We start from the raw sequence: 22,631 nt of genomic DNA, 5'->3' as shown, positions 1-22,631 counted from the left end.
GGCTGATGGCTTTTAACACGTGCTGCCAGGCAGACCGGCAGTGACAAAAAGATGTTTATTTCCTCAGCCATTATGAAACCAAGCATTAGACGTCACATTCATGCACAGCGCTGACAGTACTGTTACTGGATAATAACCCTTCCTCTCTGCTTTCTTGACTCACCATTAATGAAAACAGCATTATCGCCCATTGAGTCACAGACCATAAAGTGATTGACTTGTTTTTCAAGGCCTTTATTGAGTGCATTTTAGTACAATAGTTCTCAGAAAGTTACAGCTTACAAACTCTTGACACATACTTGTCACAATTTACAAGTGGTAGCTATACAGAAACAAAAAATAAAAGGAACCACTCACGCTCTTAAACAATGTACCTGTGCACACATAAATGTCTGTACACACAAATGTGCCTGCTATGCACACACACATAGAGTCAGTCTCTCTCACACACGCACGAATAAACAAACTATGACATGTGCACACTCATGTTCAGCTCTGCCATCCATTGTGTACCATAGAGGGAGGTTGTGACTGGTATCCCGGAAAGGTCCCACTTCACCCAGTTTTCTTCCTCGTTGGCTGCCGACAGCAATTGTTCTGGGTGTTCACTGTGTGTGTGTGTGTGTGTGTGTGCGCGCGCGTGTATGTGTGAACATGAAGTGCTGTGTGTAAGCTGTTTTATATGTGTGTAAATCTTCAAGTCTGCAGTCTGAAACAGAAGAAGAAACGAGAATGGAGTAGTTTAATAAGTTTAGTTTTGCAGGGAGTCGTGTCAGGTCATTTTCAGGTGAACACAGCTTCTACTGTTCTGACCTATAAATGACAGGCATGAAATCAGCTACTGAAAGGATTGTTGGTCACCTCTCAGACAGTTACAGCACCATGAAACATTTAACAAGCTCTGTTCTTGTGTTTTGTATCAGTGTGTGATGAATGGCTTCCATATGAAACGGTTTTCAGAGAGGGATGGCAAACCGCCTCTCCATTCATCACACTGGAGTGTCATTACAGTCAGATATTGAGAAAGACAAACAGAACAAATGGAAAAAAAAGAATTACACTGTTGCATAATGAATACATTCTATCATCTCATTTACAGGCTATTGGGTTGAAAAGCAAATACATAAGACTGAGCTGAATAGAGGACTAATGCATTCAAATTGAATCACTGGCTTCAGTGAAAGGGATTTATGCCAATCTCAAGGAGCATGTGATTATATTTACTAATACTTGGTAAATCAATGACTTGGAGAATTGAAAAGAGAATGCAATTGATTTTGTCCACGAGCCAATCCAGTTGCTTGATTACAGTGTTTTCCATTACCAAACTAAATAAATTAACATTTCTATAATGAATGATATGTTGCCTTATAAACTATACTGCAAGATGAAAGTGGCTGATTCGCTTCAGTGAACTAACTTTCTGACTGTCATCTACCATCTTTTCTTCATTCCACTCCTGCCCTGCAGCCCCACCCTCCTGTAAACTGACTCATCCTCCTCTCTTTATCACATATGCACACACTTGTCAGGTCTCAGTCCACTTTCTCTTCATTAGGCATCAGGTTGGAAACCAGACATGAGAATAGCATAATTAAGGGTTTCTCAATGTGTGTGTGTTTGTTTTTTGATCATCCTATCAGTCTCCCTCCCTGTGGCTGATCAGTTGCCTATCAAGACAGGGGTCCCAGCAGATGTTTGCACCCCCTGCCTGGGCCCACTGGAGCACGGAGCCAACCATTTCTCAGGCTGGCCCTGGACGGGCCCAGGCCTGCCCAACCCAGCCCAACCCAGCCCAGCTGGTTACACCCAGGATAAATGAGCTGGAGATCTGCCAGCCAGCTGGAGTAGCCAGGAGAGAGGGCAGGACAGACAGAGGAGGTGGTGGAGGTGGAAGATGACTTGAGGGTGGTGAGTATACTTAATAATGTGCTAATGGGCCTGCCATCAATTTCTAATTTTGGATGCAAGGTGGTTAAAACCGTCGTCACTCGAGTCTCTTCAAATAGGGCCAAAAGGGATTTCAGCGGGGTCACAGCTACTGCAAAGAATTGATACTACAATAGCTCATGATAATTGTCTGTGAGCTAAGAGACTTTGCTGCCATGACTGTATGTCAAAGGAATATTGCCACAGGAACATTCAGGTCAGTTCGCTCTCAATTTTAAAAGTCAGTGTTGCTAACATTATTTCACTGATGCTTGACATAACATGATTTATAGAATATAACAGCTATACCTCTTTGCTCTCCCAAAGCCTGAGACTGAAGTAAGGCCCAGACTAGAAAGAGAAATCATCCTTGTGCACTATCCACAACTGTCTTAAAAATATATTCCAAAACACTGCAATGTAATTTCACAGACAGTCATCCACAACATTCCTTTGGGAATAATGCAGACATCTTGCAATCCAATACAACCAAAGAGTGTATTTCCATACGCCAATTTCTGCTGCAGACAGTTATGGAGATATTTAGACATGCGTGAAACTCTCTGTGGCACCGTGGCGGTTTGCGCTTAACCTGCCTACCCATATGACTGCAGACTGCACAGATTTACTCAGCAGTTTAACTAAAGCAGTCTATGGGAGGCTGCACTACATTGTGAGTAGTGCGCCCGTGTGGGCTGTTAAAGCCTGTGTGTTCATCGGAATGGCATCAGGCAGCTGCTGGCAAACGTCAGCCCAGATGTTCATTTTCACTGTGTAGAGGACTGATGCTGATTCACTCCGATTTCCAGTGCCTTGATTAGCTACTCTGCCGTGCATCTCAAACTTGCAGCAAATCTTGCCTCGGCCAAGATATTTGCAGTACCCATGAGAAAGACTAACTGGATTTGCCTGAAATAAAATCCACTGGATATGGAGCAATTTGATGATAAGAAGTGTTTTTTTTTTTTTTAATGTGTGATCAGCAGCTACTTACCATGGATTTGGGCTGGCCAAGACGTGGAGCTTCCTTCCCCCTCTGGATGGCGCTGAGCACTCCCCAACACAAACAACAACAGATTGAAAAGAGAATGAAACATAAAACATATCTGTACAAGTAAGTGCTCACCAGCAAGAGACAGCATGTGTACACCCACATTTAACATGATCTCCAATAAATGGATATTTTGTCAATTATTTTAACTCCTACAGCAATTTTCATATAGATCTACAATACCAATTCTTCGCCCATGATTCCTTTTATGTTATCCTCAGGTTAAGATTCAGTCAGGATTGTCCTTGTGCCCCTGGAGCAGGGAGACATACAAGCCAGTGTCCATTGTTCAGTCGTACGAAGGGAACCAGGGCACGGTAGGAATCTACACATTGCGTGTGTCTATCACAATCTAGTCAACAAACATGTCTTTGCCAAAAATGCAAGCAGAGAGTTCTGTTCTGTACATACATATTCATACATATCACCTTCAATATGAAGGTTTATTATGAAAGATATAATCATATTTAGCAAGAGATAAACATACTTATATTCTCTGAATCTGGGTGGGGCTGGCTAAGAAGTCCTTTGGCAAGGCCTTCCACCCAGGGCTCCACAGGTAGTGTTAAAGTTAAAATACGAGTGGACGGCATCTTGCTATAGTGATAAAACAAACAAACACATGGTAGAAGACAAAAATATAACTAAGCTCTGAATTTTCACCAGTTCATTTACGATACGATTCAGTCAAATCTTCAAACAAGCAAAAGATGATGTGAAAAGTTGAAAATGGTGCTCCACTGTACATCCCTGTATTCTTCTCCCTCTATAATTATTCCTACTGGTAATTGCTTTTTCTTCTGGGACTTATTTCTGGCCAGGTCAAGGCATCTTCATTGCACACATTGACGACGGTATGGATAAAATCACAGGTCACACGTTGTTTCTAAATGTCTCGCACTTCTGTTTACAATTTTTAACATCTTCTAGTCCAGATAATATAGAAGTACAATATCACTCATTTAACCGCACAGTCTGAAATTCCCTGTGTCGATGTCTGATTGTTGGAGTTGTTTTGGTTCACAATGGCATAAATGGCTGTTCATAACCACAGCAAATGATGTCTGTCGTCCTTTTGTGGATAAAGTAAAGAAACAGTATCAAGTCTGGACCCTGAACTCCTGGCGTGGATTGAATGACATGTGATGGCTGTTAACCATGTGGTGGTGTAGACCCTGGTCTCCTGTTGTCATGGTAGTGGATTAGATTAAGACAATAGTCTCGACTCTGGCGCGTTCCGATGGATCGGGGGTCATTCGAGGGCTGCCATTGTTGTTGGTCCTGCGAATGCTGCCCGTTCCGTGGCACAGCGCCCCCTGTAGTCATGCCATAGTCATGGGTGACTGGCTCATCTGCACCCTCATGGACTGGATATTACTGAGGATCTTCTTCTGATGGCCTGCCAGGGTCACTCCTATTCTCAGCAAGTCCCTAGAGAGAAGGAGGCAGAGAGAAAGAAAATTGAAAAGCAAGAACATATTTCAAAGCAAGAGATGAAAGGATTTCCATCATATAGAAGATGGAATAGATAATTTGAGTATGAAGCGATTATGCTGCCGAAAAACCCCGATCATTTCCTAGTGCATTTACAGTTCTAACATCACTGTATATGAAAGCACACTGTCAGGATGGAAAGCTCGAATGAATGAAAACACAGATTTACAAAATTAATTCTATCACTAGAGACAAGACTTAGCAATGCATGTTGCTTTGCATTGCAAAGAGACTGCATAAATGCCACCAAGCCCCAAGCATACATTTTTAATAAAAAAAAAATGTTAGAATGATTTTACATTTTTGCATAAATTTGTAGACCAAGTAACATTGTTAATTAAAATAAATGGAGTGCAATATTTGTGTCTATTGGTACCACAAATGCTGCGAGAATTGCTATCATGACCCAACCTTTGAAATACTCCACATAAACAGCAGTGAATAAATATGCCTCTTATGTGTGTACTTAATGGATTTACATCCATATCCATATTTTGGAAAATTGTTAATAGAAAATGCTTAATTATTATATCATAGTTCTTGAATAGCACAGATGGAAATATTCTTACCAAAATGACTATGTTATTTTCTCTTATAATGAGTCATATTTTTACGTATTACCCCGTACAGGCTTTACTTTGATACAATCACTCAAAGACTTCGAGTCACTGGGTGCATTCATGACAAAAATACATGCACTTGATGTTGAATCGTTTTATACAAGTGTGCCCATCAAGCGCCATATGGGTTTGGAACCCTTCATTTGCACATGAGCAGGTGAACTCACTCTGAGGTCATTTGAGCCACCAGCTGCAGGGAGGTAAAGCCTGAGTTGAGGAAGTTGTCTCTGTACTGGCTCATCTTGATGGCAGTGAGCCAGTCCTCCACTGAGCTGAAGGTGTTGAAGTCAGGTATGGATCTGTCCAACAGTGGCTGAGAAGGCCTGGAGGGGAGGGAGAGAAGGGGGGGTGTAAGAAGAGATATAGAGCAGTGCTTTGATGCAATATTAAGCAATATTAAGGGGTGGGGATTTAAAGAGAAGGAAAGTAACTGCAGTTATGGTGTTTGTGTGTGTGAGAGGATGTAAGCTGAAGAAAGAGAAAGTGTGCATGTGTGTGTGTGTGTGTGTGTACCATGTGAATATTGGCTTTGGAGAGGTGTCTGACCCGATCTATCAAAATTATCTGTCTACCTATAGTAAAACGTTTAAAACCAGCCTCTCTTGTATTATGGGAGAAAACCTTTGCTCCTTGCCCTAAATGCAAAGTGCTGCACCTGGCAAAAATGAATATATCACTCACTACCTGGCCACTACTATCCTCCTAATGAAGGATGCTATGGTGATGTTTTTCTGTGTCAGATATTAGGAAACTGAGCTAAATACAGGAGGGACCTTGAAGAATAAACATGCTCCATTGCACAAACTCATGTGGCCAGAAGTTCACCTTTACAACATGGCAGCAACCCAAAGCACATAGCCAAAACAAGTGGCTTCAGGACAAGTCTCTGAATGACCCTGGGTGGCTCAGGCAAAAGCCTGGAAATTGGATTGGAAAATCTGCAGAGAAACCTGAAGCTCTCAGTTCATAGACAGTCCACATCCAATCTGGCCGAGCTTGAGAGGATCTTTGAGAAAGGGTGAAAGAAACTGTCCAAAACACGGTGTGGAAAACAGGCAAAATCATGGCCTTTAAGATTCAAAGCAAATGAAGGCCAATGCTGCCTCTGCAAAATACTGAATAAACATTCTGAGTATGTATGTAAATTAGATGTTTTTGTATGTTTAAACCCTCTGAAAACATGTTTTTGCTCTGACATTATGGAATAAGAATAATTTAGTATCATATAATATCATAAAATAAGTAAAAAGTGAACTTTCTAAAGCCAATATTGGGGGGATGGATGTGTGGGTGACTTACAAGCAGGAGGAAAAAAATCCTGGAGTGGAAAAGTTCAGGTTTAATGCAATCGAGAGTAATAAATTCATGTTTATTTTATGAGAGGATAAATAAGTAAGCATGTGCGTGCTGGGTGCGGACAGCTTGTGTAAGCACTGTATATATAAACAGATGAAAAGGATATTTGTGTGAACTTAAAGTCCACTTCAGAGTGAATGTGTGTGTTGTGTGTAAAAAAATAAAAAAAGAAGTGTTTTTCCTTACACTGCAGGGATGTTGGCTACAGCTTTGAGGCTGGTGGGGTTACGGATCATCTTGTCCAGGGTGCTGACGATGTCAGTGAAGCGGGGTCGTACGTTGCGATCTTTCTGCCAACAGTCAAGCATCAACTGGTGCAGGGCGCTGGGGCAGTCCATGGGTGGTGGCAGACGGTAATCCTGCTCGATGGCATTAATCACCTAGGAGAGAAAGGATGGGAAAGGGTGCAGGTGTTAGTTATCTATTCCGAAACTGATATAATTGACTACACTTAAGTCATACAGTAATTACAACTAATTGATGTCAGTAATAGTGTTTTTCTACCAGCAGCCTGGTTGTCAATAATGTACTTCATTAAAAAACAAAACACTTTTTTCAGTGACTGATGACATAAAGCATATCCACTCTGTAATCCCAACACGCTCACCACTGCCTTGACAACATCCCCCACCAGCTCCCCACCCCCACCCCACACAGGCATACACTCTCTCTGGTCACTCGAAAAGACAGTTGCATTCAGACTGATGTGCCCTTCCTTTTGACTCCAGCCAATCACATGTCACTCCTGGAGGACAGAGCAAGGAAAGAGAAGGAAAAGGGGGAGCAGCAGTAGTGTCACTGTAGAAAGAAGTCAATGGGGAATGGGCAGATTGCATATAATTAACACTGTGAGGTACAGCCTCTTGACACGTCTCTTAAAGGCTGCGCAGGCCATCCTGGCCTTGTTAGAGCAAAGTGACCACTAAGAGTTTAGGCTTGTCAGAGTTAAGTGAAGTTCCATCAGAACTTGACAAAGTTTTGGAGACTTACACAAAAGTGGAGTATGTATAATTCAATTATCTTAAGATTTTGTTTGTTATCTATAATGCATGGTTTGTAATAAATATACAAACAATTAAGTAAAGATAAAGTCAAACATGCTTATTCTGCAGCTGTGAAGCCCCTTAGACAATACAAAGACTGGATATTGCAGCATTCCATATTAATGGACCCAGCTCTTACCCATATCCATATATTCATACTGTCTATAGATGTAATCTTTTCTTAAAAATGCATAGTTGCGAGATAAGTCTGATGTGAAATCATGTGTAAAAGATACTATCATTAAAACTTAGAGGCTGCTCTGTAGGTTGGCAACTCCACCCTAGAGTTGAGTGCAACTCAGCAGAATCATGACAAATGGTGCATATGGAGAAGTGGTTGTGTGTGTGTGTGTGTGTGTGTGTTTTAAAATTGTGTATGTGTGTGTGGACTGAGCAGCCGGACATGCTGAGTGGTGCCAGTCCTCCTCTCTACATTAGTCCCACCAGGCAGTGTTTGCTGCTGGCCCACTGAGGCAACATCTGCTGGGTTGGATGCTCCTCATGGAGTGGGGTTCATAGAGGCCTGATGGCTGGCTAGCTGTCTTGCTAAGAGAGCTTAGGGAGAGAGACCTCATTCTATGGGACTATATCCAATGGTTGTGTGTGTTTGTGTTGGTGCCTGCATGTTTGTGGGTGAGTCTGTGTGCGTGGACCTTATCCAATCGGACATGGGGAACAAAGCAGAGCTCTCAGCAATCATTCATTGCTCTCAAAAGCCGGCCAGGAAGGAAAGGGGCTAGTGTGAGACTGTGCCCATAATAAGTCTGCTTTCAAAGTCAGAGTCAAGGACGTCTTCAGTGATGATGCTATGAGATGGGGGCTGATAAAAAATGTGTGATTTATTACAGCTTCCGCTCTTATGAGTTATCCTTGATTGTGTATCTATGGGGTGAAAAAGCAGTGCAACCACATCTGTACGGAAATAGCTGTTCTATAAATGATTTATTCCGATTTAGACTTGTTTTTTTTAATTGCATAGAAGCTGAGAAAAGTTATAAAACCCAACTTAAATGCTCCTTTTTATGATCTTTCCAAAAAATCTCATGAAATGGGCACTTGAACTTCCTGGAAAACTGCTACTTCATCACTGGTGGTGCCCTGCTGCATTAGTGGGTCTGACTAAAAAGTCCACACTTTTTTTATTACATTTATTACAATTATACTTTCCCACCTTTCCTATCAAATAAAACTACATTTCATTCTATATTTGATAGCTTACATATCACACATACCACATTTAAAAAGAAACACTTACATCTTGGTTGGACATGTCCCAGTAAGGCCGCTCTCCAAATGACATCACTTCCCACATGACGATGCCGTAGCTCCACACGTCACTGGCCGAAGTGAACTTTCTGTAAGCGATGGCCTCTGGTGCTGTCCACCTCACTGGGATCTTCCCACCCTAAAGAGAGAGAGAAAAGGGGGCACAAGGTGAAAAGAGAGATTTTCTGAGATTTAAAACAGTTTACCAACAAATTTCTTTTCGGTGGTACCACATTGAAATTGGCCATTACCCTCGACAACACCACCGGGCTTGCCTCGACTGTCTTCCTCCATACATCTAACCCTTTAGCCCCCACATTCACCCGGCGCATTAACCCTCCAGCTGCTAAAACAAGACACAAGATTCTGTCTCTGTCTCAGCAGCAGCTCCCAACAGTGCTTGACCTTCACACATCGACCAACATTACATTTAGCATCTCCTCTCCCACAGCCCTGTTTGAATAAAGGAAGATAGGCCCCGGTTTCTGCTCTTACGTCAAGCGTGTCTGCCTGTAATTGGGCTACCTGGGCCTCAGGCATGCCATGCGCCCTGTTGATTGAAATTGACAGCTGCTTGTTTAAAATTCCACACACACATATATAGACACACTTGGGGAACATATGCACAGGCACAGGCATAGATGATTGTGTGTGCACACCCACGCACACAAACTGGCAGACACACATAAATCCCTGTTTGTGTCCCCCACCCCCACCACCAGCACCTCCCCTTATATCGGAGTTGAGTTTGCCACCGGTTTAATAATGCCAATTAGCCGAACCTGAGCATTTGCAGATAAGCCGCTGTTGGAAACAAACCCAAACCCAGAGCAACCCACACAGACCACCCTGTTCCCTGCTCGCTTTCTGAGAGTCAGAAGGAGAGAAAGGAGTCAGAGAGAGACGGGTGAGGGAGATGGTGGAAAAGAGAGAAAGAGACAGAGAGAGAGAGAGAGAGAGAGAAAGAAACGTGATAAGTGAGGAGAGTGGAACACAGAAAACAGTTGTTTTGAGTGTTTCCATACTTGAGGCTGATGTTTGATATACTGGACAGGAGTAATCATAAACAGCCTTACTTGTTCCTTTTCCTGTGTGTGTGTGTGTGTGTATACAGTATGTAGGTTTCACAGGTCAGTGATGTGTGGCAGTGCAGAGGTGGAGAGACAGAGCTCACTAATGAGCACCTCTTTAGGGGGTTTGACCTTTGAGAGGTTGTTGACCTCGAAGACAGATTTAACATCTGACCATGAATGGCAACTGCTCTCAGGACACACCGCAAGACAGACAGAGGCAACACTCACCTCTTGTCGAGCACGCCGGCAAGCAGAGGAAAAGACATGAAAGCACTAAAAGAATTAAAACATGGTGGGACAAACAGAGAGAGCCAGAGAACAAGAAAGAAATACACAGGGGAGGAGATCAATAGGTAAAAGGCTATCTAAGCCCCAGCGACTTCAGTGCTTTTCTTATATCTCAGACTGGGTCATATCTGAATCGTTTCATCTACATTGAGACCCCAGGATGCTTCCTCTTGCCCTTTCTTTTGTCTAAGAGCAGTGGAGCTACACAGATACAAACCAAATATCTTCCCTACAACAATATAAAATGGCCAATCCCATTCCTCTTCATCTGTCACTCTGTCAGAGACAACGCTTCAAGTCCATTATTTTGTTTGGAAGAACATACATAAGATGAAAAACTGAGAAATAAATGCAGAGCAACATGAAAAAAAATAGCTGCTCCAAGCAAAAACACTATTACAGCCTCTCTTTATCATTACTTGCTTACGCTCTTCTTTGCTCTGTACATCTGGTCTCACGCCCCAGGACCCTATTGGGATATGAGCTGAGTGTCACTGAAATGGCCTGAGCAAAGACGCAGGCTTCACAAGAAGCTCCCTGTGCGCCTCCAATGAGACAGACTTTAGTAATAACATTTCCAAGGCGGGTGAGTCAGAGGCAGCTATGCAAACCTGTAGTAATTACTGCTGTGGGCCAGTGATAGCTCTGCCAAAACCCTGCTTTAATAACATGAAGTGCTGAACAGCTCATGCATACAGGGAAGGAGGCAAAACATAATAGAAAGCATTGGCTCTTTTTTTTCAGTAGAAAGAGAGTTAATACCACGAGGAATGAGTTGGGGGTGGGGGGTGGCAGAAGTGATGACGGGAATTAAAACAGACCTGATGTCAACACCAAGGCGTGAGTGCTTTGTGAGGCCTCGAAGCATGGGGAGAGCTCTTTGGATATGGTATGTTGCGCTTGCTACTGAAAAAAGAACAAGCTGTTTTTCTGTTTGCCCTGAAGAGAAATATCGCCTCTAAAACAGAATTCACACACTTCTATTATCTCGGTCAGTTAACTCAGAATTTGCGTACATGAACCAGACCGTAGCACAGACACTGCAGCTGCAGAACTTCCAGGCCTTGAAAGGAATAATCTGTAATGACATCAAGTGATACTTCGCAAAAACGCTCAATAATAAATGAAGTGGATGACAGTGCCTTATTTTCCAGAGATACTAGATGGGTCTATTTTCTGGTTGATAAATGCCGGCGCTATGAAGAACAAAACGACCACTCACAAGGGTGTGAAAATCTGAATTAAATGTGCCAAAAAGATACCTTTCCGCACAGTGTCAAAAAAAGTTTTCCCCATGCACCCCACTTGGTGACGTGAGGATTTTTTCTTTGCGTTTACTCTGGATGGCACATCCAGCTGTGTTTGCACACAGAATTCCCATCCAGAACACCTTGAGCAGACACAGGAGTGTGCTGTCATCCTTATGTCATCAGTGCGAGATTACAGTTCCTGACTGGTTCCACCTGGTTGTGGCCCGTCTATGACAGGTTGTGACCAGTTGTGACAGCCAGTGGTATGTCTGGAGAGCGACTGCGACGGAGACATGCCGGGGACTGTCAGGTTAAGAGGTATCGCGGCGAGACGCGCATGTTGCTGTGACAGCCGGGTCTGAAAGATGGAGGATAAACATGTGGTGGTCAGGTAATGTGTGTACTTACTGTTGTCTGCTATGGCCCCTTCGCCCCAGTAATGTCTGTGTGTAGACTGATACACATAGCGGGGATATGAAACACCTGTCATGTTTTTACTACCAATGTGCCATATACCTTCACATAGACTGTCACTGACACACTGCTGCAGAATGAAGTAAAATCTGGGGCAGATATACCTGTCAGAGTACAATAATAGTCGTCATGAACATGCAGCAATGTCCCAGATAAACTTACTGTAACTGAGAGAGTCCAGTGTTTTTTGGCTTGTTTTTACTTAGATTTATAACTTCACAGAAGCTACTTAGGGTTTGCAAATAAACTTTCTCCTTCATCTGGAAGTTAAATATGTAGCCCCCCCCCCCCCCCCCCCCCCCACAATTCCCTCTTCTCCTTTCCTTTACTCCTCCAACTTCAGTAATCCATTTCCAAACAATGCACACTCAAATGGACTTGAGCACATTTACTTAGGCAGGGGAGAGTGCTCCATCAACATCCTCTTAATGAAATCCTGAGAGCAACGATCTGCCCTGGATGTCTGCCCAAACAGAATGAGAAAGAGAACGGAGGAGATGGAGAGAGAGAGAGAGAGAGAGAGAGAGAGAGAGAGAGATTGTGAGTGGAAGAGTGACACAGAGAGATGGGGAGAAAAACAGAAAGGTGGCTGGTGACAGAGATGTTGGTTACTCAGACACCCACCTCTGATGGAGAAAAAGACAGAGGTCTTTCACCACATATGCAGTGAAGTCACGCTAAACTTGAAGGCATTTCTCAAAGTTACACTTTGTGTTTTAGACATCTTAGACAATCCCACATAGGCTTTCTGTCGGTAGATTTTATTAACAAATGAATTCTAAAAATTTCTCCATAGAGCATGGGAAGATAACAAGACAGGAATGAAAGAATACTGTACACAAAGGATAGCCTCCTGTAATTGCTCTACTTCTGGAAATCCAATCACGATCAAGATTGAAATACGTATGCTTCATATTGCCAGGAACCATCTGTCGGCAGCATTTTGATCCAATTTCAAAAATATTTTCTGCAAGGAACTATAATCCAGTCAGGTTACAGTATAAATTACATGACAATACAGCAAGAAAGAAACAGGTAATTTACTTATTTAGTGATGCGGTTCATTTATTCTTTATTATTTAGAGGGTGTGCTGAGAAATGTGGTCATTTAGGATTTGCTGACTTGTGTGCAACACCAACTGCATCCCAATCATCCGATATTCTTGAATCTAATAAAGCCAGGGGACAGGGGAAGGTGGATAGGGTGGGGGTGGGGTGGGTGTCACTGTTTTAGTAGCTAGATGTATTGCTTAGTGCACAATTAGGTTAAGAAGATATGTTTCCTAAAGCTTTAGGCATTATCTATGTATATTCATTATTTATTCCATTAATTATCCCTCTCCCCAACATCATTAGCACCTGACTGTGTTTTTCCTTGAGGGAGTTCAGAAAATTGAACTCCCTTAAGGAATCCGTGCCGAAAGAGCTCAACACCTCTGGTATCTGCTGGTGCAGTCAAAATTAGACCTAGCAAGTTTCCCATCTTACTTGTGCTATTCCATAAGATTATTAAAAGTGACCTTGGCCCCATGATCCCTTCACAGGTGGTGGAAAATAGGCAATTACATCTACAGTCACAACCTGAGTGTGCCTGATTTGTCCTTAAACGCTGAGGCTAATTTTGTTCCTTGTTATGTTAAAGCTACTGGGAAGGTAGTTATTAAGGCCCCCAAAATGAGAACAAAGTAATGGTCATGTTAGCATCTGATTTTTAAAAGCAGAAGTTCTTATTTGGAAGTTACTGCTTTGGTTAACCAACAAATTAAATATCCCTTTGTGACTCAGCCGTATAGTGTTTTATTTATTTATTATTGAGACACAAGCTCACCAACAGAGAAGGTCTCCCTTTTTACTGATTTAATTGTACACAAACCACTTCATTGTGAATCCTGCCGCGATGCAAATGCAGTCCAACAGCCACAGATGGCAAATCAATGCCCACCTTATACTGACTCTGGCAAACACGACAGACGGTATAAATCAAGGTGGACTGCTTTGGATGGCTGGTCTCTCTTTGATGCAGGGTATCATTTCTTTCTTTCTTCTTTGTTTTCACAACCTATACCTCCTCCATATTCATTAAACTCTACAAAAAAACTCTACAATCTGAATAAAATCAGCCTGGAAACATCTTAATTGGTTTTGAATACAAAACCCAAGAGTTAAAAAACAAACTAGCAGCGTAAGGTGGGACATTTAGAATTTCACCACAGTTATGAATCAGCATGACTGGGGTTGAATTCCTTGCAGCAGCAGCAAGGGGAGCAAGTGAGTGAGGGTATCTCTACCACACATGACCTTTTGAGTGACATGATGTAGTCCAGATCCAGCTGTCAACTTTTGGAGATATCAGGGGAAACATGAATGAATCTGAATTTGTGCTGTTCCAACTACAAAATACAAGATCAGACTTTTGCTTTGGTTCTTCAGCTACGTATGGTTGTTTTTGAACATCAGAAATGGCCTACAGTGAACCTAGATGTTGATTGTTGAATTATAGAGGGTGAATGACTGCTGTGAAGCATCAAAGAGAATCAGAGGATTGTGTTTTCTCCTTACCTATACCAGTGGTTCTCAAACTGCTTCTGGCATGCCCCCCTTTTTGAGGCCAAAAAATTGTTATGCCACCACACCCCATAATTTTTTATAAATCATTGACAATGACAGGGAAAGCAACAAATAAAAAAGGATCTAAGTTGAATTATGGTGAAATAAAGGTAAGCATGATACATCAGCAAAGAGTTTGTTTTCTCTACATAAATCATATTCATTCAACTTAGTTTCACTCCTTATTTTTCCCTGGGTCATCAAAATCCAGTGAGGCCCAGCCCCCAGTTTGAGAACCACTGACCTGTACCAAGAAATAAAGAAAAGAATCCTCTTAATCTTTAAATATTTTAATAATACAAAGGCTGAAGCACATGCCTATTACTGACAATACTGTAGTGTGAAATTGCCATGTGGTGTATTGTGAACTGGACGGCAAATGTGAGATCTCTTTTTACAGTTGCTCTTTTTAAAATGCAAGCTCTATTATCGCCTCTGTGGAAACAACTGTTGCCTTATTTAAATGCTTCTTTATGCAAATTTGGCTAAATCTGATCTTTGTGTAAAAAAGTTGTTTCTTTGTCTGAAATTAGCTGTGATAATGGGAACGTTTTGGGGTGTGTACCATGCTGTGTGGTGGTGTGATGTATGGACATGGCCAAAAGTGACATGAGTTGTGGCCGTCATGAGGGAAGCCGTGGCAACAACCTCAAAGGGTTTACTAGTCAAATTTGTATTATATGTTTGCATATTAATGTGATGTGTCAGAAAAAAAAAAATCTAAAAGAAAGTCCCTTTGTTTGCTTTTGGCCTGGTCTATATGGATGTGTTCCCATTTCACTTCTTGTTTGCTCAGAGATTTTGTCCCCTTAACATGCAGTGCATTGCATAAATATTTCACTACAAGTTGAATAGACGAGCCAAAAAAAGTGCACGGGCCTGAAGCCAGAGGGGCGGGGGTGGGGGTGGTGGTGGAGGGGATGCAAATAGAAAACAGACAAATGACAGAAACAACAGCGCGGTCCACATAGGGTGAGCACTGGAGCAGAGCTGAGAGAATGTCACTCAGGTCACACGGATTTGACGGATGAGCTTTGTTACTGGCTCTGTGTGACCTCGCCTTTCAACCCCTCTCAGCCTCAATGACACAAACAAAAACTAACACACACACACACACACAGGGAAAGACACCTTGGGGACATACGTGTGTATACCCAGAAACGCAGCACACACACACATACTTCTAACTACATACGTGCCCACTCACAACATTAGGTACATATTGCATGACATGCAAGGCAATGACAGCCTTTCCACATCGTCAGCTGAGGCACAAGCAGAAATTCTTGACCCATACCTACCCTCCTCACTGGGGCCCTGTGGGCATGAACCCTCAATGGAAGGGGTAACACCACTTGTCTAAGCTGTTATAGTCTTGACACGCTATACTCGCATGCCAGGTTTTGGAAACGTATCCACATACACACACATACACGCCCTCTCTATCGACCCCTTTGCTCTCTTATTTTGGCCACAAACTGTGAATTAAACCCCAGTGACTGGTGACCCAGATCTCTGGCTTTCAGTCACCCATGAACACAAAACACACAGTAAAACATATGACTCATCATGGCTGCAAACAGTTTGACTCATCATTCGTCACATCTGACTATGCTGTTCGGATGCGCCTTTGTGTTGCTCCGGGAAAAGACTTGAAATAGAAAAGAAGTGGACAGCTGTAGAAAGAGGAGAGATAGATAAATGGATGCATGGATAGATGTCTCCTTAGATAGATGGACTTGTGAATAAAGAGAGTGATATTGAAGTCTTCCCGGTTCACCAAGTGTTCAAAAATTAATCCCCTCATTTGTCAGGTAGGTAGGGTTAACTCACATTCCACCTGGGCTGTGATTTGCCTGTGGGCTACTGCTTGAACCATACAACCATGTGTACATGTAATGAGGCAACAATGCAAATACAAATAAGAAAGCGACAGCGACAGTGAAATTCACAGTCTTTTAAGTCTTTAAATTAATTAGCGCACCTCACCTTAGCAAGACCAGTGCAGTCCAAGCATTGTCCTGGGAGCCTAATTAATCACGACTTTGGTGAGCAGCCAACAGAGAGGGAGGACAGCCCCCTTCTGTCTGAAACCTCCACAACACTGCTCCAGAATGAACCCACATCCCGGGTTAACACAATTACCAGCATGTCCTCCCAACCATACATCCAGCATCACACCACAGGCACTGTAATTGGTGTGCCTAGAATTGCAGGGGAAAAATTAGAAAAGCAGTAGAGGGAAAGAGGTGATTAATTTGCTGGAGGAGGAGGTCGATGGCGATGTAAATCACCACACGTCAGCGCAATTTAATTTCCCTGATTCCCTCGGCCTTGTCTGCCACGCCAGCCTTGCTTGCTGATTGGTTAGCGTCAGGTCATAGCTAAAGAGGTCACGGAGTGAAGGGCACAACGCACAGCTTAATTACAGTACAGGATCCTGCATGGGACCTAACATCCCCATGTACTTGTTTGCTTGTTCCCTAGAATTCAAAGAGGGATCAGGAGGACAAGTGACATGTAAGGTTGTAGTAACATCAGCTTTATGAACTGTTCTCATATGTTGGCTGATCACATATATGTTTATTTACGAACCTAACTGGCATATTGATGAAAAAAGCCTTTTGGGTATGTGGTGGGATATGAATGTAACAGCTCTCTTGATTTGGAAGGAATAAAAATAGTGTAACTGAAGATTTAATCTGGATGCTTATGGTAATAAGGTAACACTCAATACAAAGTGAAACACAGCCAAAGCTTTGACGTACTTGTTTTAAAATCTCTGATAGAGAAAAAAAAAAACACGGCATCGAAAAACCATCAAACAGGTTCAAACTTCAAACCCTGCCTGCTCTATCGACTGTCCAGATAATGCCCTCAAGGAGACTTTGTTTGCATTAAACAACATCAAAATGCCAACCACGATCTATAATCCAGTCCCCACCTTTTTACACCCTGTTTTATTAGCAAGCTCAGCGGCGCAGACAACAGAGGTGTTGCTCCTCTTTTGTTGCTAAATAAGACCCATTCAGCAAGGTTTAGCCACAGGGGTCAAGCATACAAAGCAAGCTATTCCCGGAGTGCAATTATCTCTCAGCCAAACCAATGTGAGGTCATACCTCCTCTGGCCCCTGTGACACTTCCTGTTCACACCTGGGCTACCCATCTCCTGCCAATCGGAAGCCTACCCAGGGCTTACACTGTTTGTTGTTCATGTATGTTTCTGAATATAACCTAATGTAATAATTCTAACAGATAATTTGTACCTGAGCTTCACCACAAAGGTGGAAATAAAGTTGATATAAAGTACATTGTTGTATTTTTTCCACCTATATTTAGATGAAGGCAAATTATTTTGAGAACTCTCATTTCATACCTGGGTAGCACTGACTCACAGGCTGACTGCATCCTTTTGATCTCAAGTTCTGCATGTGCATGTTGAACTACCTCTGAAGCTAATCCTAAAATAGGCGCTTTTTATAGCATAATAAATTCATATTGTATTCATATTTATTCATAACATATATAATGAATAATGCTGTACATTCCCTGTGTATACAATGAATCATGTTCAAAAAGAACCCCCAAGGCGGTTTTATGAAACAAGTGAAAATCTCTATTCCCAGGTAAGACTGGCAGAATAGGTTGTGTGAAGCCACTGGAGGCTGTCAACCCAAAATTAGAAGAGGACAGGTAAAATGCAGGACGTGGCTTAGGGAGTTGCAAGAGTGCATGGCTAAAAATGTATGGCAACTCAATGTCTATTTATATTTAAAGTTTGTTGCGCTTCAGATTAAAAAAAAAAAAAAAACTTCTACTTTTTGTTTAAGTAATATAGGGACAATGTCCTTGTCTTCTATTAACCAGTTTTGCCTGCAGAAGACCTTTACTGTCAACAAAGTGCAGGCAGCAACACGCGATACATTGGCAGTAAAACAAGCTAATTTGCACCAAAGTCTCAAAGCAGAGTTAATGAAGTGATACTACACACATGCTAATGCCTGCACACATCCATCCACACGCAGACACACATGCATGCCTGTGGACATCACTGCTTATATGCTCACACACACATACACAGGCACTAAAATAAAAACACACGCACAAACTCAGGCATACCGGGAGTCCTAATGACCTGTGCCGTGTGTTTGTGAGGGTGTAAGAGTGTGTTTTGTATTAGGAAGAGGAGAGGCAGAAGATGAACTAATGACGGCTGCTAATAATTACAGATCTGTAGTGTGGAGGAGTTAATGAGGAGCCAAAGCCTCCCATGATGCCCCAGTAATAATGAATGAGGAGTGAGAGAAAGAAGGGAGGGTGGGAGAGAGAGAGAGAGGGGGCGGGAGCTGTCAGTTTGAGAGGCCGCAATGCCCTTTGGTTTCTCTGCACTCTGGGCATGTCAACGAGAGAGGAGCCTTCCCAGAGGAGGCTTGTCTCCACACTAATGAAGATGTGACAGACCTCTGGTCCGTGACTTGCAGAGTATAGGAATAGGAGGAAGGAGGATGAGGGAGAAGACAGAGACAGCTCATATAAAATGAAAGACACTGAGAAGGTGAAAGGTTTCTAAGACCTTCAAAAAGATTGAGACAATGTCAGAGAAGCGAAACTGATTAGACAGCTATGTGATGGTTTTGAGGATGTTCGGACTGCTATAGATGTCAATAATAAAATTGACTGGACTCCTACACATACATCACATGCAGATAAACACTAGATGATGAACCAAAGAAGTAATGTTAATTATGTTATCCACAGCACTCGAGCAAAAAAAAAAAAAAAAAAAGAAAGAAAAAAAAAAGAAAAAAAAGATGATGAATATTGCAAGTACTCACCAGAGAGCTGGTATAGCTGGGATCAGAGGTGTCATCCTGTAGGTAGCGTGACAGGCCAAAGTCGGACACTTTACACACCAAGTTGCTGTTGACCAAAATGTTTCGTGCAGCCAGGTCACGATGGACGTAGTTAATCTCTGAGAGATATTTCATCCCTGCCGAGATCCCACGCATCATTCCCACCAACTGGATCACCGTGAACTGACCATCATTTTGCTGGAGGAGAGAGAGGAATACAAATCAAAACGGTTATCTAGCTATTACTTTTTGGTAGGATTAACATAAACGAGAAGAGCTGGAGGAGAGATTTCAGCACATGTTAAGATATCTGTTTTTAATGATAATGACCTAATTATGTTGGTTCGTCACTAAATCATAGATACTATGTTGACTAAAAATTCCAGGCATGAATGTTGGGTGCGGGACCATGTACAAATGTGACAAACAGCTTAGTAATTAGTACAACAAGTAATTATGTTCACATATTACAGTTTTTTTTCCCTTCCCCATGTTTTAAATCATTTGTTGTTTACACTTTGCAATTACAAAATCACCATCTTGAGCTCTTTTCTTACCTTTCAAATCCTCCTAATGTCCAGAGGAAGAATATACTTCTATCAGATAAACAAAGAGATTCCTGAACCTATTATTGCTCATTGTAGGTGCTGTTCCATTTAGGCATTCAGGGATCCATCTCTCTAACATCCACGTATGGTGCCCCAGTGTGAATGCTCTGAAGAGCAAGCTTTGAACCCCCGAAACACAGTAACAAATAAGAGGGTAAGGGAGATCGATGGAAACACAAGTCGGATGTGGCGGTTAGCAAAGCCAACTTCAAAGAGCCCCTTTAAACCCACCCTAGATCAAAGTGGAATAGAACACCAATCCATGAGATTGAAGGAAGAAAAAAAGCGAGTTGAATATTGATTAAACTGTATGTCTTCTCAATCCTGGCTATAAAAGAGAGAGTGAGGAGTCCATTAATAGTTCCAGGCATTAATAGAGAAATTAAAGGCTGATAGGGCCGGCCAGTGTGGAAATTTTCAAATTAAGAATGATTGAAATCATGTCCATTGTCATGATACATATTCTCTGTTGGCGCTGGATAGATTATGAAGGCTCATTCCAATTTGTATTAGGAGGGATTTTTTTGCATGGACTCCTTTTCTGAGGCAGTTTAACGATTAATTTCCAATTAGCTTCTCAGTCCCATAATGCAAGGTTTCTATTCAGCTGCTGAATGTGACATTAACAAGGCCACTGCAGCTGTTTCCAACTTTGTATGACACAATACATGTATGTTTTCACAAAAATTACTCACCCTGAGGAATGAATCGAGAGCACCATTCTCCATGAACTCTGTGACGATCATGACAGGGCGGCTCTTCGTGACGACGCCCTCCAGGCGGATGATGTTTGGGTGGTCAAACTGACCCATGATTGACGCCTCGGACAGGAAGTCCCGCCTCTGCTTCTCTACGTAGCCCGCCTTCAAGGTCTTGATGGCTACATAGATCTCCCTTTTACCAGGTAGTTTCAAACGGCCTTTGTACACCTCCCCAAACTCGCCTGGAGGGGAAATAGAAAGAGGTGCACAGTGGTTGCTCTGTCAAAAATAAGAACTGATCTATTTTTCATAATGAAAATGTGATCAGACAGAGGCTTAGTTGAGCTGATTAGATCTAAATCTATTCATTTATCAAGCTTGTTTGCATCTCATGTCCCTCAGCAGACGTATTACCCAAAGAGCTATTATGGATCTTGATTTAGTCTATATCAAGCATGCTGAGTGTTGTCCAATACTCCTCTACTGTTGCTCCTTTAAGATATTCTTAACAGTGTGGCTCCGCTGTCTCACAGTAGTCATCTACCCTAAAAGCCTGCCAAGTGTCTCCATATTCACCAATCAAAGAATAACAGGCAAGCACTATCTGGTAAATATCTGGAACTCCTCTGATTAATTATCACCACCTTGGTGTCCTGTGGAGACACCACACAGTGAAATCAACAAAAACGGAAATCTTTAATTAGTTAGTCCCCCTGTATCCTTACCCCTATCCTATCTCTGTCACTTCCTCACACCTAGCTTGCTGAGTAAGCCAGTCCACAGAAGCTATTTCAGGCCCAGTCTCATTACTAGGGGTATTTTAGCCTCTGTATGATCCAACACATATGATATCAGCATGCCTTCTCTATTGTAGAAAAAGGTGTGTTCAGTCCTAACTGAAGAGGCATTTTGGACATACATGGTGGCATTAGGCTGAATTTTTATTTATTTTAGCCTTGAGTTGCTTATAATTTACTTCAAAGTGATCGGACCCTAATTACCCATTAATCCATTTAAACATTCTAACAATACAAAAGAGGTCATTCTGAAACAAGGACAGAAAATGAAATGTCTCTACAGTATCTATTTTACATACTGTAGAGTGAGAAGGGATGCTGTATGGCAAAAGATGTATGGTTATAGAGCAATTCTAATCCAAAAATTGAGAGGTAAAGGGAATAGGCCACAGGGCTTGAGTTCTTTCTAATGCCATTAGGTCCCAGGGTAGCTGGCCTATATGTTGCCTGTGCACTTGACATGGGGCCTTCACGTGTTCCCATCTGATGAGGCTGCCAAAAGGGCTTACGACCTTGAACAAATTCAGGCTAACCTTGTTTGCAAGAAACGTATGAAAATATAGCCATCAACGTTCACAATTAACTTGCATACATGTACACAGATAAATGCATGCACGCACACACACAGACTGTACCGTAACATGCATTCATCATACCTGCGCCAATGACCTCCTCAATCTTGACAGTGGAGACGTCAATCTCCTTGGCGAACTCTCGCACGGCTTCGTTGGGGTCTTCGTAGGTAAAGGGGTCGATGTAGATCTTCATCCCCGGGGAGCCTGAGAAGTGGGTCGGGCAGCCCAGTGGGGAGGGGCAGTTAGACATGTCGGCTCGCAAAGAGAGTTCTAGAACAACCAAAGCGCTCAATGAGCTTTCCAAAAGAAGAAACTGATTTTTTTTTTTTCCTTTGGCTAATGTCATACAATAATGGTTGATGAATACAATTGCCCTTCAAGTCGCAGCTTAGATCACAGTGTGACACAACATAAATTACAATCACTACAAGCTCTCAACAGTTGTAAATGATCATAACTCCATTCGCTCTATGGTCCTCCTCAGAGACAGGCAGGAGCACTATAATATGTAAATGAATATTCATGCATCTTGCATGCATTTAATAGTATAGGTGGACAATTATAGGAACAGCCTCAGTTACGAGTAAAGCGGGCAACAAAATGGTGGTTTGATGATTCAGTACTTGGAAGGGGGGGACAGAGCAGG

At 42.3% G+C, this 22,631-nt stretch overlaps 1 protein-coding gene across 3 annotated transcripts in view; it reads right to left on the bottom strand.

Annotated features, from left to right (window-relative positions):
• Nucleotides 1–213: 213 nt before the first annotated feature.
• The window catches only part of LOC108883520 (ephrin type-B receptor 1-B), a 146,984-nt gene continuing 124,566 nt past the window's right edge, over nucleotides 214–22,631 (bottom strand). For 2 of the 3 annotated variants that reach the window (XM_018676752.2, XM_018676750.2), the window contains 8 exons: nucleotides 22,067–22,255; nucleotides 20,608–20,855; nucleotides 19,287–19,502; nucleotides 8,749–8,898; nucleotides 6,637–6,830; nucleotides 5,262–5,417; nucleotides 2,924–4,411; nucleotides 214–709 (listed from right to left, as the gene is read on the bottom strand). In XM_018676752.2, the coding sequence (XP_018532268.1) occupies nucleotides 4,303–4,411; nucleotides 5,262–5,417; nucleotides 6,637–6,830; nucleotides 8,749–8,898; nucleotides 19,287–19,502; nucleotides 20,608–20,855; nucleotides 22,067–22,255 (1,262 nt within the window). In that variant the 3' untranslated portion in view covers nucleotides 214–709; nucleotides 2,924–4,302. The remainder of the gene's footprint in view (nucleotides 710–2,923; nucleotides 4,412–5,261; nucleotides 5,418–6,636; nucleotides 6,831–8,748; nucleotides 8,899–19,286; nucleotides 19,503–20,607; nucleotides 20,856–22,066; nucleotides 22,256–22,631) is intronic. The other variant, XM_018676751.2, reaches the window with a different exon arrangement.

Source organism: Lates calcarifer, linkage group LG4 (assembly GCF_001640805.2).
Source record: "Lates calcarifer isolate ASB-BC8 linkage group LG4, TLL_Latcal_v3, whole genome shotgun sequence".
NCBI lineage: Eukaryota > Metazoa > Chordata > Actinopteri > Centropomidae > Lates > Lates calcarifer.
Note: the sequence above shows the minus strand (reverse complement) of the source record. Positions and strands in the feature narration are given on the sequence as shown.